General features: G+C 44.3%; 1 protein-coding gene across 1 annotated transcript in view; it reads right to left on the bottom strand.

Annotated features, from left to right (window-relative positions):
• Window positions 1-2,092: 2,092 nt before the first annotated feature.
• b3gat2 (beta-1,3-glucuronyltransferase 2 (glucuronosyltransferase S)) overlaps window positions 2,093-13,905 on the bottom strand; it is a 69,830-nt gene continuing 58,017 nt past the window's right edge. The window contains exons 3-4 of the mRNA XM_056436148.1: window positions 13,577-13,725; window positions 2,093-2,428 (exon numbers count right to left, since the gene is read on the bottom strand). Coding sequence (XP_056292123.1) covers window positions 2,342-2,428; window positions 13,577-13,725 — 236 coding nt within the window. The 3' untranslated portion in view covers window positions 2,093-2,341. The remainder of the gene's footprint in view (window positions 2,429-13,576; window positions 13,726-13,905) is intronic.

Here is a 13,905-nt window from a genome sequence, read left to right as displayed (position 1 = left end):
AAATAATAAATGGAACATGAATAAATACAAATGAAAAAGCTACAGCCTATCCAGTGTTATATGACCTCAGTAACTTTACTCCTTGTGGTCACATTTCTTCATTTCAGTATATTTCTTCCACTGCATGACCATTTGTTCCAAGTCTTCCAGAGTGTCACACATGCGGCTGGTGTGACCAACAGATAGACATATTCAATACATGTAATATGTACTTCAGGTTTATTACCTTCGCATTGAAAATGCGGAAGGTTATGTTTTGATCGCCGTGTGTTTATATATTTATTTATATGCATGTTAATCGCATAACTCAAAAAGTATTAAACCGAATCGCATGAAATTTGCTGGGTTGATTGGTTATTCTCCGGGGACCATTTGATTATATTTTGGGATCGATCGGCTCAAAGGTCAAGGTCAAGGTCACGAAAAGGTCAAAATCTTCTTTTTACCAATTTTTATCCAATTGGCATGCAACTAATGCCAAAATGTTCATAATGCAATGCCCAATCTTGTGATATGCGAAGGTATGCGCTCTACCGAGTGCCCGTTCTAGTTTCCAATGCGTTGCCTTGAACTGAAAACAAAGTTTTTGTCCAATTACTTTTGTAAACCTTGTTTTCCCTCAGCTGCAAAAAATTACATAAATCCCTTTTATCAAGCCTAAAACAATCTAATACAATGGTTCCTATTGTTTATCCTCACAATGCTATTTATTGGATACTAGACCTGCAAACTTTCCTTCAACTCATCTTTGTTTTATTGGACTAAGAACGCAACACTGGCTGAAAAAGGGTTTTCCCAGTACGGATTTGTCCGAACGTTACGATAAAGTCTGGCTCAATGAGTAATGCTCGTCTTTGGGGGCGGAGACTTACCTCAATGTATAGACCCTCGTGTCATTCAATATGGCTGAAATAACCACCGCTGCTGCTCGGAGCCTGGAGTGGAAGTCGAGTCTGGGTTCAGAACATCATCCGGAGGGCTCGCAGGAAAGCTTTGCGTGGTTTATAATTACCAAAGAGAAGAGAGCGCCGACTCGTCCGAAAAATAAAAATAATTACCAGATTTCTTCTTTATTTTTTCATGAGCAATTAATCTGGTGGTTATTTGTTATGATAAATCGATTCATTGTTTAGTGTAGGAAATGTGAAGAAACTTATATGACTCCAAAGAGACTTTACAATCGAGAAACTGGAACCAGCAATAGTGTCAGCCTTTTCTGTGTGACTCGACCTCAACAATGAATCAGATTTATTTTCATGCAACATCTCTACTTTTTGAAAAATGTAATTGTACCATAGTGGAGACACGTAATGCGTGGTATTGACCACGTCTATTGACCGTCATGAGACGATTATTTGAACGAAACTTTTTTCACAAGTTGTTACGATCGCACAGCGAGAGACCCGGGATGACACGACGACGGAGGTCGATCCAGTTCACCGTGTACGATCTGTTCAGAGTGACGCTAAAGAGAATCGGGTGTTCGCACGTTGGTGAATCTTCACCGCGTCAACTTTTAGACATCGATGTGATTCATCAACTCAAAGACAGTTTACTGGTATGAAGAGGGGCGACGTTCTCCAGGAACAAACGCAGGAGGGCGAGTTTGATGGCGCCCACAGAGCTGGAGTTGGGGGTGGGATTAGCCTAGTTTAGCATCACACAGCTAGCTAGTCTCTCTGTACTTCAAAACTGTAAAAGCTTATTAACACATTGTTTAAAAACGTTAATAAAAGTTACGTGTTGGAGATATTTCTTGGTGGACACTTCCGTGTGGTTTGCGAGCGTAACTTCCCTTAAATCCACCAATTGTCCATTTTTAATTCCCGCTCATTAAGAAATGACGTAAAGTGTGTTAACATGCGCCGCTAGCCTTTCTGTCGGAGTGCTTTAAGCTCACAGCGTCCTGACACCAGCTTCATACAACATTCAGGATTAAATCCGCTGCAGTACCACCGCCATAAGATGGAGGCGCTATCTCCGCTGAGAGCCTCGTTTGTATGGTAATTATATCAAAGAATCACAGTTCATTTGACAATTATGTATTAATGATTAAAATGTCATCAATAATTCACATGGCACTTCAGCAACATGATTTTTTTTCTTCTTTTTTACATTTATACTTTTCACATCGACAAGGATGGAGGGAAATGAACGGGTCGTCCCAAAGTCGTCCCAGTTTTGTAAAAGCTGGACAAAACCACAAGTCTTGAACCATGCCGCTCCTTCGGAGTCTGACCACCGGGAGCAGCGTCACGCCGGCCGAGAGATGACGGGCAGCCACAGTCGGCATCTGGTTTCGGTTCCGCTGCCCAGCTCCTCCTCCTCCTCCTCCTCCTCCTCACACCTCGATGACCACGGTGTCTTTCAGATGCTTGGGCTCATTGGCGAGGTGTGGTTTCTCCGTGCGTGTGTGCCAAACCAGCACCTGAAGAAGAAGAAGAGCCAGAACACGGTGTGAGTGGGTGAAGTGCTGACGGTGTAATTGCTGGCCCCTAAATAAAGAATGAACATCCGCTTGTTGGATGGAAAGCTGAGGTTCACTGATACCGTGTACCCACAAAGACTTTATTTATTAAAGCTGCTGAAACCGGATATTTTGTTAGGTCTGAAAAACGACATTATAGGTTAAAGGATCATTTTGCTTTATTACAATTTGGGTCTCATTTTTTGTTTTTTTAATGATCTCTCCTACCCATAATAATGAAATTGAAAGTCCATTTCTGATTTAATTTTGATTCTGTCATTGCTTATTGGGGAAGAAGCATTAATCACTGTCGAGATGATTCAGCAGCGGCAGCACTGCAGAGACCAGAGATCAGAGCTGATATCTGTTATCTGTCATATACCCCACGAAGCTCAACCTCCATGACACCGGAGGGCGCTTATGTCAAAATATTACAAACATCAACATCCTTTTTTGGCGGTGAACCTGCATGATTTCACGAGAATCCGACCCGGCGGCACCACTGGCGAGCGAGCAGACACCCGCCATGGAAAGAGACCATCTGGTAGTGTTGTTTACTCTCGTTGGTCACATAGAGGCGTCAGGATTAAACTAATATTATTTCATAACTAGAACGAGCACTCGGTAGAGCGCATACCTTCGCATATCACAAGATTGGGCATTGAATTATGAACATTTTGGCATTAGTTGCATGCCAATTGGATATAAATTGACGCGCTATGGTAAAAATAAGATTTTGACCTTTCCATGACCTTGACCTTTGACCCGATCGATCCCAAAATCTAATCAAATGGTCCCCGGATAATACCCAATCAACCCACCAAATTTCATGCGATTCGGTTCAATACTTTTTGAGTTATGCGAGTAACATGCATACAAATAAATAAATATATAAACACACGGCGATCAAAACATAACCTTCCGCATTTTCAATGCCAAGGTAATAAACCTGAAGTACATATTACATGTATTGAATATGTCTATCTGTTGGTCATACTACGACCTTTGACCCGATCGATCCCAAAATCTAATCAAATGGTCCCCGGATAATAACCAATCATCCCACCAAATTTCATGCGATTTGGTTTAATACTTTTGTACTTATGCGAATAACACGCATACAAATAAAAAAAATAAAAAATTTAAAAATTAATGCACGGCGATCAAAACATAACCTTCCGCATTTTCAATGCGAAGGTAACCAGTGAAAAGCTGGTAACTTCCAATAGGGCCTATTTTCTGCATCATTCCGGCGCATCAACACAGAGATGGATCCTGTTCCTGGTGAGCTGGACGAGTTTCACTCCTCGGGGAGTTCAGGTGGGCTTGTTCGGAGGAGAGGGTGTTCCTGTCCGCCATTGGCTAACGAGCCCATCAGTCACGCCTGTGCCATTCCTGTGTCTTGAGCGACACACACACACACTCACAGAAACACAGACTCACGGAGGCCTGATTTATTGCTGGCTGCCGCCGTTTCTGGGCTTCTTCAGGTGGAACGTGTCACTTCCTGCACACCGCGCTGCTAATTGGTCTATTTGCATATCTAACGAGGCTAATGTATCAGCCACTTAAGCATCACTCCAGAGCTGTGAGGAAAATAGTGTGCGTGTGTGTGTACACGTGTGTACACGTGTGTGTGTGTGTGCTAATCATGCAGTTAGAGTGCCCCCTCCCCTGCACTCACACCTCTTTTTCGACTATTTTTCCCTCTCTGATGGCTCTGCTCTTGTTTTTTTTACCTCCCTGTCCTCCTTTCTGCTCTATCTTCATCTTCCTCCCTGAGGCGAAGTAGAGACACAAAAGCTTTACTAGGTTAGATAGAGTATTATGTTTTCTTTTCTTTGCCCTAATAGCATATAGAGGGAGAGAGAGTGTGTGTGTGTGGGGGGAGATGCAGTGGAAGGTTTTACCTTAAAATAAGATGGATCTCGGATGATTGTGCTTATTTTTGTAGCTCTGGCTGTCATTTCTATTAGTTATGGAAATGTACTCACTAAATATTATATATATATATTTTTTTACATCTCTGATTTCAGGATAAAGTGTTCCTACATATGTTCTTCAGGATACTATTTGATGTTGATCATTGCTTCAGACACAGCGTGGGATGCTTGAAATGATTGTGCATTGCAGATGTTGACAGATGTTTAATGCGCTGCTGAACTTCCAAACGCTTTACAATCCCTGCTTGGAGTTGACATGTGGATGATGCTCGATATTTAAATATCTTACTCCTCCACTGCCAAGAATACAAGTGGAGTTACAGTCAACGCCATCCTCTCACTGTCCTTTTGTTTTCCTGTCACATCAACACAAATACCTCCTGCGCGCACAGTTATGAAGACCAACGGCTTTAACGAATATAAATAATAATAAAATATAAGATACTAAACATCCTTATGAGCGTGGAATGTAATCAAAATCAGTGAACTCATTGGATTGTTAGAATCCCTGGTATTTATTGGTCTAGCTTGAGAGCTTACCAACGTCGATTCTGAAAAACTGCGTGCACACAACTATTAGCAGTGTTGCCAGGTCCGCGGTTTTCCCGCGGAATTGGGCTACTTTTGAAGTGTTGCCGCGGGTTGAATTTTTTGTCCGCTGGTTCGGGTAGACCTATTTTGCATGCAAATTACATGAATATCTTTAACCCTTGTGTTGCCTTCGGGTCAATTTGACCCGATTCAATGTTTCACCCTCCTGTCGCCTTCGGGTCAATATGACCCGATTCAATGTTTAACCCTCCTGTTACCTTTATATTTACTAACATATTTTACCCTTGAGGTCAATATGACCCCAGCTATTAAAATCTCCAGAAAATTATTAGAATTGATATTGTTTTCCAAGTTTAAGTGTGAGGTACTTTATGTTTGTTTGTTGACTCCCGAAAGAACACCGACATTAAACATTGAATCGGGTCAAATTGACCCGAAGGCGACAGGAGGGTTAAATATTGAATCGGGTCAAAATGACCCGAAGGCAACACAAGGGTTAAATAAAAATCCATATTTTAAATGAAATAATTTATTTATACCCAAATCCTACCAAACTGACTCCAGATCAGCACGTACACGCCGACACATCCGCGCACACAGGTCAGTCTCACTAGCATCCCCCCCCCCCCCCCACGTCGACAACGCTCGCCGTGGATCACTTTCCTGTCTTATCTCAGGGGGGCATTATGAAGGAGTTATGCTTAGGGCACCAATATGGTTAGCAGCGGTACTGCACATGGACTTTAAAAGCAGTGTATATGGTTTGGCACGGGCATATTTTGAGTTCTGATATTGGGCTGGTTTTTGGGCTGGTTTTATTGGCCATTGGGCTGGTTTTGTCACACAGACCTGGCAACCCTGACTTTTAGGGTAGGTCAAAGTTGAAATCCGTCACTAAACTGTGATAGGATAGTTTGTTCCCCTTCGTCTCGTCCTCTAAATGACGCTGGCTGACCTGTGTGTCGCTGCTAAACCTCCAGGATGTTTGACCATTCTTCAGATGTCACTGGTTAACTTGGCGAATTCCATTTCCAATGTACAAAGGGTTCAAAATATGAAATGTGAAATATTCACTCGGATCTGGGGCGAGCCCTGGCGCCCCCTCAGTAAACTGGCCAGTTACTGTGAAGCTGAATGAACCTGACAATAAAAGTGTGGAAATCATTTACAATGTGACGGCGTAAATCCCAAGAATAAACTTTCAATCTCGATGTCCAACGATGGACAGAGTATAAAAATAAAAAAAACCTGCATAAAATTCCATTCGTAAGTGCAACTGGAGATGCTTTAAGGATCGGATCACTCAGGTCGGAGATGCATTCAGCCACAATGATAAAATAAAGTTAGCAGAAACCTGAGCGCCCATGCAAACGGCAAACGGCCATCAGTCCGTGGCGGCAGACGTCCCGTTCCGGTCCGCTGTGTCATTCCGTCTGTCTTCAGTCACTTCATCCTCCTCGTCTCTCTGCACAGGCTCTTTACTCCCCCCCCCCTCTCTCCGACTCACTTCTCTATCTCCTTGTCCCTCCTGTGCTATCATCTGTCTCCATCTGTTCCGGCCTCCCCCCTCCTCTCTCGCCCCGTCGATGCTGTCTGTTGCCATTACTCTGCTGCTCTGACTACATTACAGCTGCTGTCAGTCGTCTGCAGACACGGACCCGGCCCGTCAGAGGAGCGCTTCTGCCCTCCATTGTCAAGGTCGGGTTTCGGGCTCTGTGATCTGATCCTCGATGCATTCTTCAAAGTGGATGGGGGAGGGGGGGGGCGGGACCGGTGAAGGTGGTTTAGAATATGATTTCGCCCTTCTCGAAAATAACGCACATCCAAACAACTTCTCGGTGATAAATGACTCCACTTCTCACTGGATGTAACCATTGTAATCATTTAGGGGCGTGGCTACCTTTAGATTCTGGTTCGTGGTTCATGCCTACGACGAACTATGCATCCACTCATATTCATTGGATGTGTTATAACTCTGTAATGATTCATTCTGTACACATGTCATCTATTCTTCTGTCCATCCTGGAGAGGGACCCTCCTCTGTTGCTCTCCTGACGGGTTCTTCCCCTTTTCCCCCTGAAAGGGTTTTTTCTATTTTTTGGGGAGTTTTTCCTGATCCGATGTGAGGTCAAAGGTCAGGGATGTCGTATGTGTACAGATTGTAAAGCCCTCTGGGGTGAATTTGTTATTTGTGATATTGGGCTGTATCAAATAAACTGCATTGAATTGATGAACAGGTTGTATGATGAAGATAGCGACGGCCAAAACGCAGAACGCAACCAACGCCTTTCCACAAGCCGATGGGTGACGGCACGCCCACTTCTTACCCAGCATGCCGTTTGGCAGATGTTACTGTAGCGTAACAGGGGTTCTCTATGCAGTGTGTACACAAACATAGACTGTATGTAAGAAGCGGGCGTAGTCACTGTGACGTGACACGAGAGGGCGGAGCCAAGTACATCGAACACTCAATAAGAGTTTTTTGGGCGACATTCACTGAACTGAAAACACTTGTTGAAAGAGATAAAATTGTAAAACGAAAACACGGACAACATCGGGGTTGCCACCTGTCAATCGCAATGTAGCCCCGCCCCAAAGCAAACCGCTTTATGGCGTAATTGACTCTAAAAGGACCATCATGTACTAAATGAATCATGCTGTATTGAAGAAGACTTTAACAATTGAGATTGAGTTCAGAAACTCATTATTATAACGGTGATGTCATAGGCTCCTGTCGGGTTATTCTCGGGAGGTGTGTCTGGTTCATACATTTTGTAACAGAAGAAACATAAAAGGTTTAACTCGCTCAAATATATTCAGCCCTTTTGGATTTATTCCCACAATTACTACAATCACTTTCAAGCAATAGTTTGACAGTGAGGGAAATCCACCTCTTAGTTTTATTGCCGTCCATTCGATCTAAAGCTACAGCCAGGAGATGTAGAGTAACTTAAAAAAATAAAAAGTTGTATCCAGTCGTACCTCGGTTGAATGCCTTGTTTACATCCATGTCTGTCCAAACATATCACCACTTTATCATTTTATTCTTTCAGACATTTGAGTGACATCATAGTAAAGGTGCGTTCACACCAAAAAGCAAAACTATTTTTTCGCGCGACCGAATCCCATGAAAAGTCAACGTACAGATGCGTGTGGCTGCGATAGACGCGATATTTTCCCGGGCGGCGCGTTTGGGGCGTTTGGGGCGACGCGTTTACAGCGGCGAGTTTTCAGCGGCACAATTTTCGCCCCGAGTTGAAATATTTCCACTTTGAGGCGGTCGTCTCGCAACTCGGGCCAATCAGCTCTTGAGTTCTGCTCTCGTAGCGCTGGAAGCGGAAGTCTTTCAGACGTAACAGTAACTTCATCGGTGAAAGTGACCGAGCTGAGTGAGCCTACGGGTGATGTCATCAACCCAAACACGAGGGCGTTAGTGTGTGGGACGTCCACAACAAGTATAAAGCAGAACTAGTGGTTAGTTATTCTGGTGGATGAAGGAGATGATAACGGTCTTCACGGAGACGAGACACGGAGATAAGCCCCGCCCCTCGCGGAGCGTCTCGACGCTCATGGTGAGAACACGGCGAATGGTCGAGAGAGTAAACTCACGCGTTTTGGGCGATGCAAAAAATCGCTTCGCTTTTGCCGTGAACGCACCTGGACTCTGACCACCAAACTCTCACCAGCTAAACCTCGCCGCCAAGTGGATGTTGCGTACGACCCAGACTCGCGATAAGAAGAGGCCTTTCGTCACCGTGACTTCACACGCTGGTTTATGGTCGGCCGTTTAGAAACCTCCAGTTCGGCGATTTTTCGCCGGCGCAAATCTCTCCCGACGGAAGGGGCAGGTGAAGACATCCGTAAGCGGGAAATATCTGGTGGACGAAGTTCCTCGGAAAACTAAATATGGTCATTTATACTTGAATATTTGAGTATGGACGTATGTACGATGGATTATTCTGTTATCTCCGAATTATTCTTAATAATCTATTCATTATCTTCCATAACACGACGGGGCGTTGTGCCGCTTTTGTAACTATGATGCTTGATTAATGCTGATATCGCATCCTCTGGTCTACACGCTGCTGGGCGCTGACTGATGATGTCACGTGGCCCGTGTTCATATCGGCGGCAGGGCCCCTCCATTAGTGTAATGGGGCTGATAATGATGATGATGGTTTCAACACAAGAGCTGTCTGCATCAGGCAGCTGTAAATGATGATCCAGCAACCCGGTTGGAACGGGGGGGGGGGGGGGGGCTTTATCCAACTCCCTGCAGGAAACATTTACCCATAACCCACCAGGGACTTCCAGTACAACGACCTGCACACATACAGGTGAACCAGTCAGATGTCGCACTTCTTTGCTGCACTTTTCTCCACAGAGAATGAAAACACTGTTTGCATTGAGTATCGTCGGCTGCTGCGATGTCCCCCGTTTTTTGGGGGGGCCGATCCCCAACTGCGCCTTGAACAGGCAGCGTAGAGGTGCGTTCACACCAAACGCAAAACTATTTTTTCGTTGACAGCGGTGCGTTTTCAGCGGCGCAATTTTCGCCCGGAGTTGAAATATTTCCACTTTGAGGCGGTCGTCTCGCAACTCGGGCCAATCAGCTCTCGAGTTCCGCTCTCGTAGCGCTGGAAGCGGAAGTCTTTCAGACGTAACAGTAACTTCATGGGTGAAAGTGACCGAGCTGAGTGAGCCTACGGGTGATGTCATCAACCCAAACACGAGGGCGTTAGTGTGTGGGACGTCCACGACAAATATAAAGCAGAACTAGTGGTTAGTTATTCTGGTGGATGAAGGAAATGATAACGGTCTTCACGGAGACGAGACACGGAGATAAGCCCCGCCCCTCGCAGAGCGTCTCGACACTCATGGCGTGAACACGGAAAATGGTCGAGCGAGTAAACTCACGCGTTTTGGGCGACGCGAAAAATAGTTTTGCTTTTGGTGTGAACGCACCTTTAGAGGGGCTTCAGAGACACGACTCACTACTCTGGTGCTCCATTGTAGCGCAGCAAGGATACACAATCATCTGATGGGCCTTTACGGAGGCCACGATTGAACTGTTTCGAACCGATGCCGGGTGATGACGATCAATGGACGACGGTCGACTCACTATTGACGGAAAAGAACGGCCACAAAAATGACCCCCCCCCCCCCCCCCCCGAGCGTGGACCACATTGGTAAGCTCAGCAAGATTCTTTTTTTTTAAACACAGATCTATAATTACACTCCAGACGCGTTGAAATGTTGGCAAGACGTGTCGGATACGTCGCTCACTGCTGATTGGTTAGGGTGAATAACCTCTCCTCCCAAGTGACTAATGAATAAGAAGCCACAATCAATGAGTAGTCAGCGTAAGACTTACATACCCGGTATCAGAAAAAACTATTTTTTATGAAACAAACAAAAACGCTGTGAATTGGAGACCTTTGCGATTGTTTGGAGCAAACAGGGACGTGACGTTTAGTTCAAATATGTTCCTTTCACGGTAAAGATGTGATAGAACCCATTTGTCACCAAATCCCTTTGAGGCGGCTCGGTGATGGCTGTCAAGAGGATGAGTGGCTTCATAAAGCCAAGTGCCAGCGGGGGCCGCGGTGACTTGAGATGAGCCGCATCGATCGGAGCTGCCGAAGCACACAGCGAGAATTGATAGCGCTATAACGCCATTTCTATCCAATCGCAGCTCTGTGTGTCTACGTTTAGCCCGAGCCACCGAAAGCATGACTCATCCCGTCAGTGGCGGGGAGAGATACCCCAGGGTTAGTTACTGCTGGGATGGCAGCCATTATTATGAGTACAGTTTAATATCTGCCACACACACAAACACACAGAAGACGGATGAATTGGACTCTTATTAAACCCGAGTTAGTGCCATCCACCTCCAGTATGATCATTGCAGCATGATAACGTGCGTATTATATAGGGGCCAATACTATGAGGGGCCGTGAGGGACATTATTCAGAATACCCTCTCACACACACAACTGAAATGCTCTCACACACACAACTGAAATGCTCTCACACACACTACTGAAATGCTCTCACACACACACACTAGTGAAATGCTCTCACACACACTACTGAAATGCTCTCACACACACTAGTGAAATGCTCTCACACACACTAGTGAAATGCTCTCACAAACACTAGTGAAATGCTCTCGCTCTCACACACACTAGTGAAATGCTCTCACACACACTAGTGAAATGCTCTCACAAACACTAGTGAAATGCTCTCACACACACTACTGAAATGCTCTCGCTCTCACACACACTAGTGAAATGCTCTCACACACACTAGTGAAATGCTCTCACACACACTAGTGAAAAACTATATGCTCACACATACAACTGAAAATCTCTCACACATACTAGTGAAAAGCTCTCACACACACACATGATATGAAAAGCTCTCATACACACATATGAAAATTTCACTTGAAACGGAAGTCATTTCACTTGAAACGGAAGGCATTTCACTTGCAACGAAAGGTGCAGTGTTGCCAGGTCCGCGGTTTTCCCGCGGCATTGGGCAACTTTTGAAGTGTTGCCGCGGGTTGAATTTTGTGTCCGCTGGTTCGGGTAGACCTATTTTGCATGCAAATTACATGAATATCTTTCAATAAAAATCCATATTTTAAATGAAATAATTTATTTATACCCAAATCCTACCATAAACTGCTTTTAATGCTGGCATACTAAACATTTGGTGTTACTTTGTAGATATTACAATACATTTGGCAATGATAGCAATGCTGTTGGACTTTAAAAGCAGTGTATATGGTTTGGCACGGGCATATTTTGAGTTCTGATATTGGGCTGGTTTTTGGGCTGGTTTTATTGGCCATTGGGCTGGTTTTGTCACACAGACCTGGCAACCCTGGGAAGGCGTTTCAGTTGAAACGGAAGGTGATCAAGGATGTCAGATCAACAATGTGCTCAACAGCCCTTAAGCAACGGCATTACTAAACAACATATTGGCCTCAGCGGAGACAATCAGAACACTGTCTAATGCCTCAACTGTTCGGCAGCAGCCGGTGTTACACCCCTACTGGTTTTCAAACCTACTGGTTTCCCCACGCGTGCGTTGTGTTCTCTTAACATCTGCAGCGGGGCTCTGTCTCGCTCACCAGATTCGTCACACATTCACAAACATATTGCTGGAGATCTTCAAGCCACCGTTCATATCCATTTCGGCGATTACGATTGTATAAGTGAGCAGTGCATCACAGCCACGGATGAAGAAATACATTTTCGAAAAAAGAAAAAAGAAAAGATCGCCCGACCTGGTTTCAATCTCTTTCACGCAAAAGGAGACTGCACTCAAAGACACGCAGTCTGTGCTCTGTGCCACTAGATATTAGTTTCTGCTCAAGTAATTTATATATTGATCCATTAAGTCGAAGGGATCTGAAACAACTGGTTACCTTGAGCGGATATGTACACTTTGAAACATGTTTAGCGATGCTTGTTCGCAACATAAGAAATGTGACTTATCGCCGAAATGGATATGAACGGTGGCTTGAAGATCTCCAGCAATATGTTTGTGAATGCTAAATAATTAATATGCAGAACAAGCTTATAGATTCTGCATGTTAAAAAAACACGGAAATTGTTTCCATTTAAAAAAAATCCATATATAGATATATACATATATCTCTATATAAATATATATATATATATATCTATATCTATATAGATATATATATAGCTATATATATAGCTATATACATATATATCTATATATAGATATATATATCTATATATAGATATATATATATATATATAGGGCGACTCTGGGTCAGTGGGTAGCAGGTCCATCTTTCAATCAGGGGGTTGGCGGTTCAATCCCCGTTCTAGTCGAGGTGTCCTTGAGGAAGACACTGAACCCTGAATTGCTCCCTGTAGCTGCGTCTACGGTGTATGATTGTAAGTGGCTTTGGATAAAAGCGTCAGCTAAATGACATGTCATGTAATGTAATATACATGTATATGCTTAGCTACGAGTTGCCGGCTCAGGAATTGCCATTTTAAGAGCCAATCAAAAGGCTCCCAACCTTGTTTATTGGCTCTTTATAAGTGGTCTGAGGTGTTTATGATTAAAAAGCGAAATAGCTATTGACAAAAAAAAGGCAATAATGGCTCGTTTGGAGATCATGCTTAGTTTAAATAATGGCAGGTGTGCGTACAATGGGAGGAGGTTGAGATGAAAATAAAACTGGTTTCAAGCGTCTCAGAAAATGCAATATAACTATTCACAAAAAACTGTAAAACTTTTGGGGTCACTTTTCATGCAATTCCCCATGTCCTGAAGGTGCCGGGCTTCTGTATCAGTCCATGAGGTATACAATAACACCTGATAAACCTCCTTCAAGCTTCATTGTGCACTATACGTCTAATCTGGTTGATAAGAAGTTATTGAGGATGAGCTTCGCCGAATCTCTGACTATGACCTTAAAAGTACCGATGCCTTTCGAGTTTTCTCAGTTTTCAATGTCCTCCATGGGAGCATGAAGTTGGAAGCGGCACATTGACTCAAATTGTTGCCTCAGCAAAAGCATTTCCATCTGTTGCCACGGTGCCAAACGTCGCCAGGTTGCTCACCCGGGTGCAATTGTTGGCCTTGGGCTCCAACTCCGTAACCTTGGTGATCTGCTTGAGGAAGTCAGACTCTTGCATCCCCGGCTGGGAGCCGCGCCGCTTGAACTGCGCCCGCGGGTTCGCCAAGATCACCTGGAGGTTCACCGCGAAACCTGAGTGGGCGAGAGAGAATGAGAGAGAGAGAGAGAGAGAGAGAGAGGAGGAGAAAATAAGGGAGAAAAGGGAGTGTGAGGTTAGCCAGCATGGATTAAAAGCACATTAGGAGTCTATTATAATCACAACAGAGAATGATAGAGTGCATTAGTGTATCTAATGACTATAATATGGCTGAT

This window comes from Pseudoliparis swirei, chromosome 17 (genome assembly GCF_029220125.1).
Source record: "Pseudoliparis swirei isolate HS2019 ecotype Mariana Trench chromosome 17, NWPU_hadal_v1, whole genome shotgun sequence".
Taxonomy (NCBI): Eukaryota; Metazoa; Chordata; class Actinopteri; order Perciformes; family Liparidae; genus Pseudoliparis; species Pseudoliparis swirei.
The sequence above is the reverse complement of the archived record's forward strand: the minus strand, read 5'-3'. Positions and strand labels throughout refer to the sequence as shown.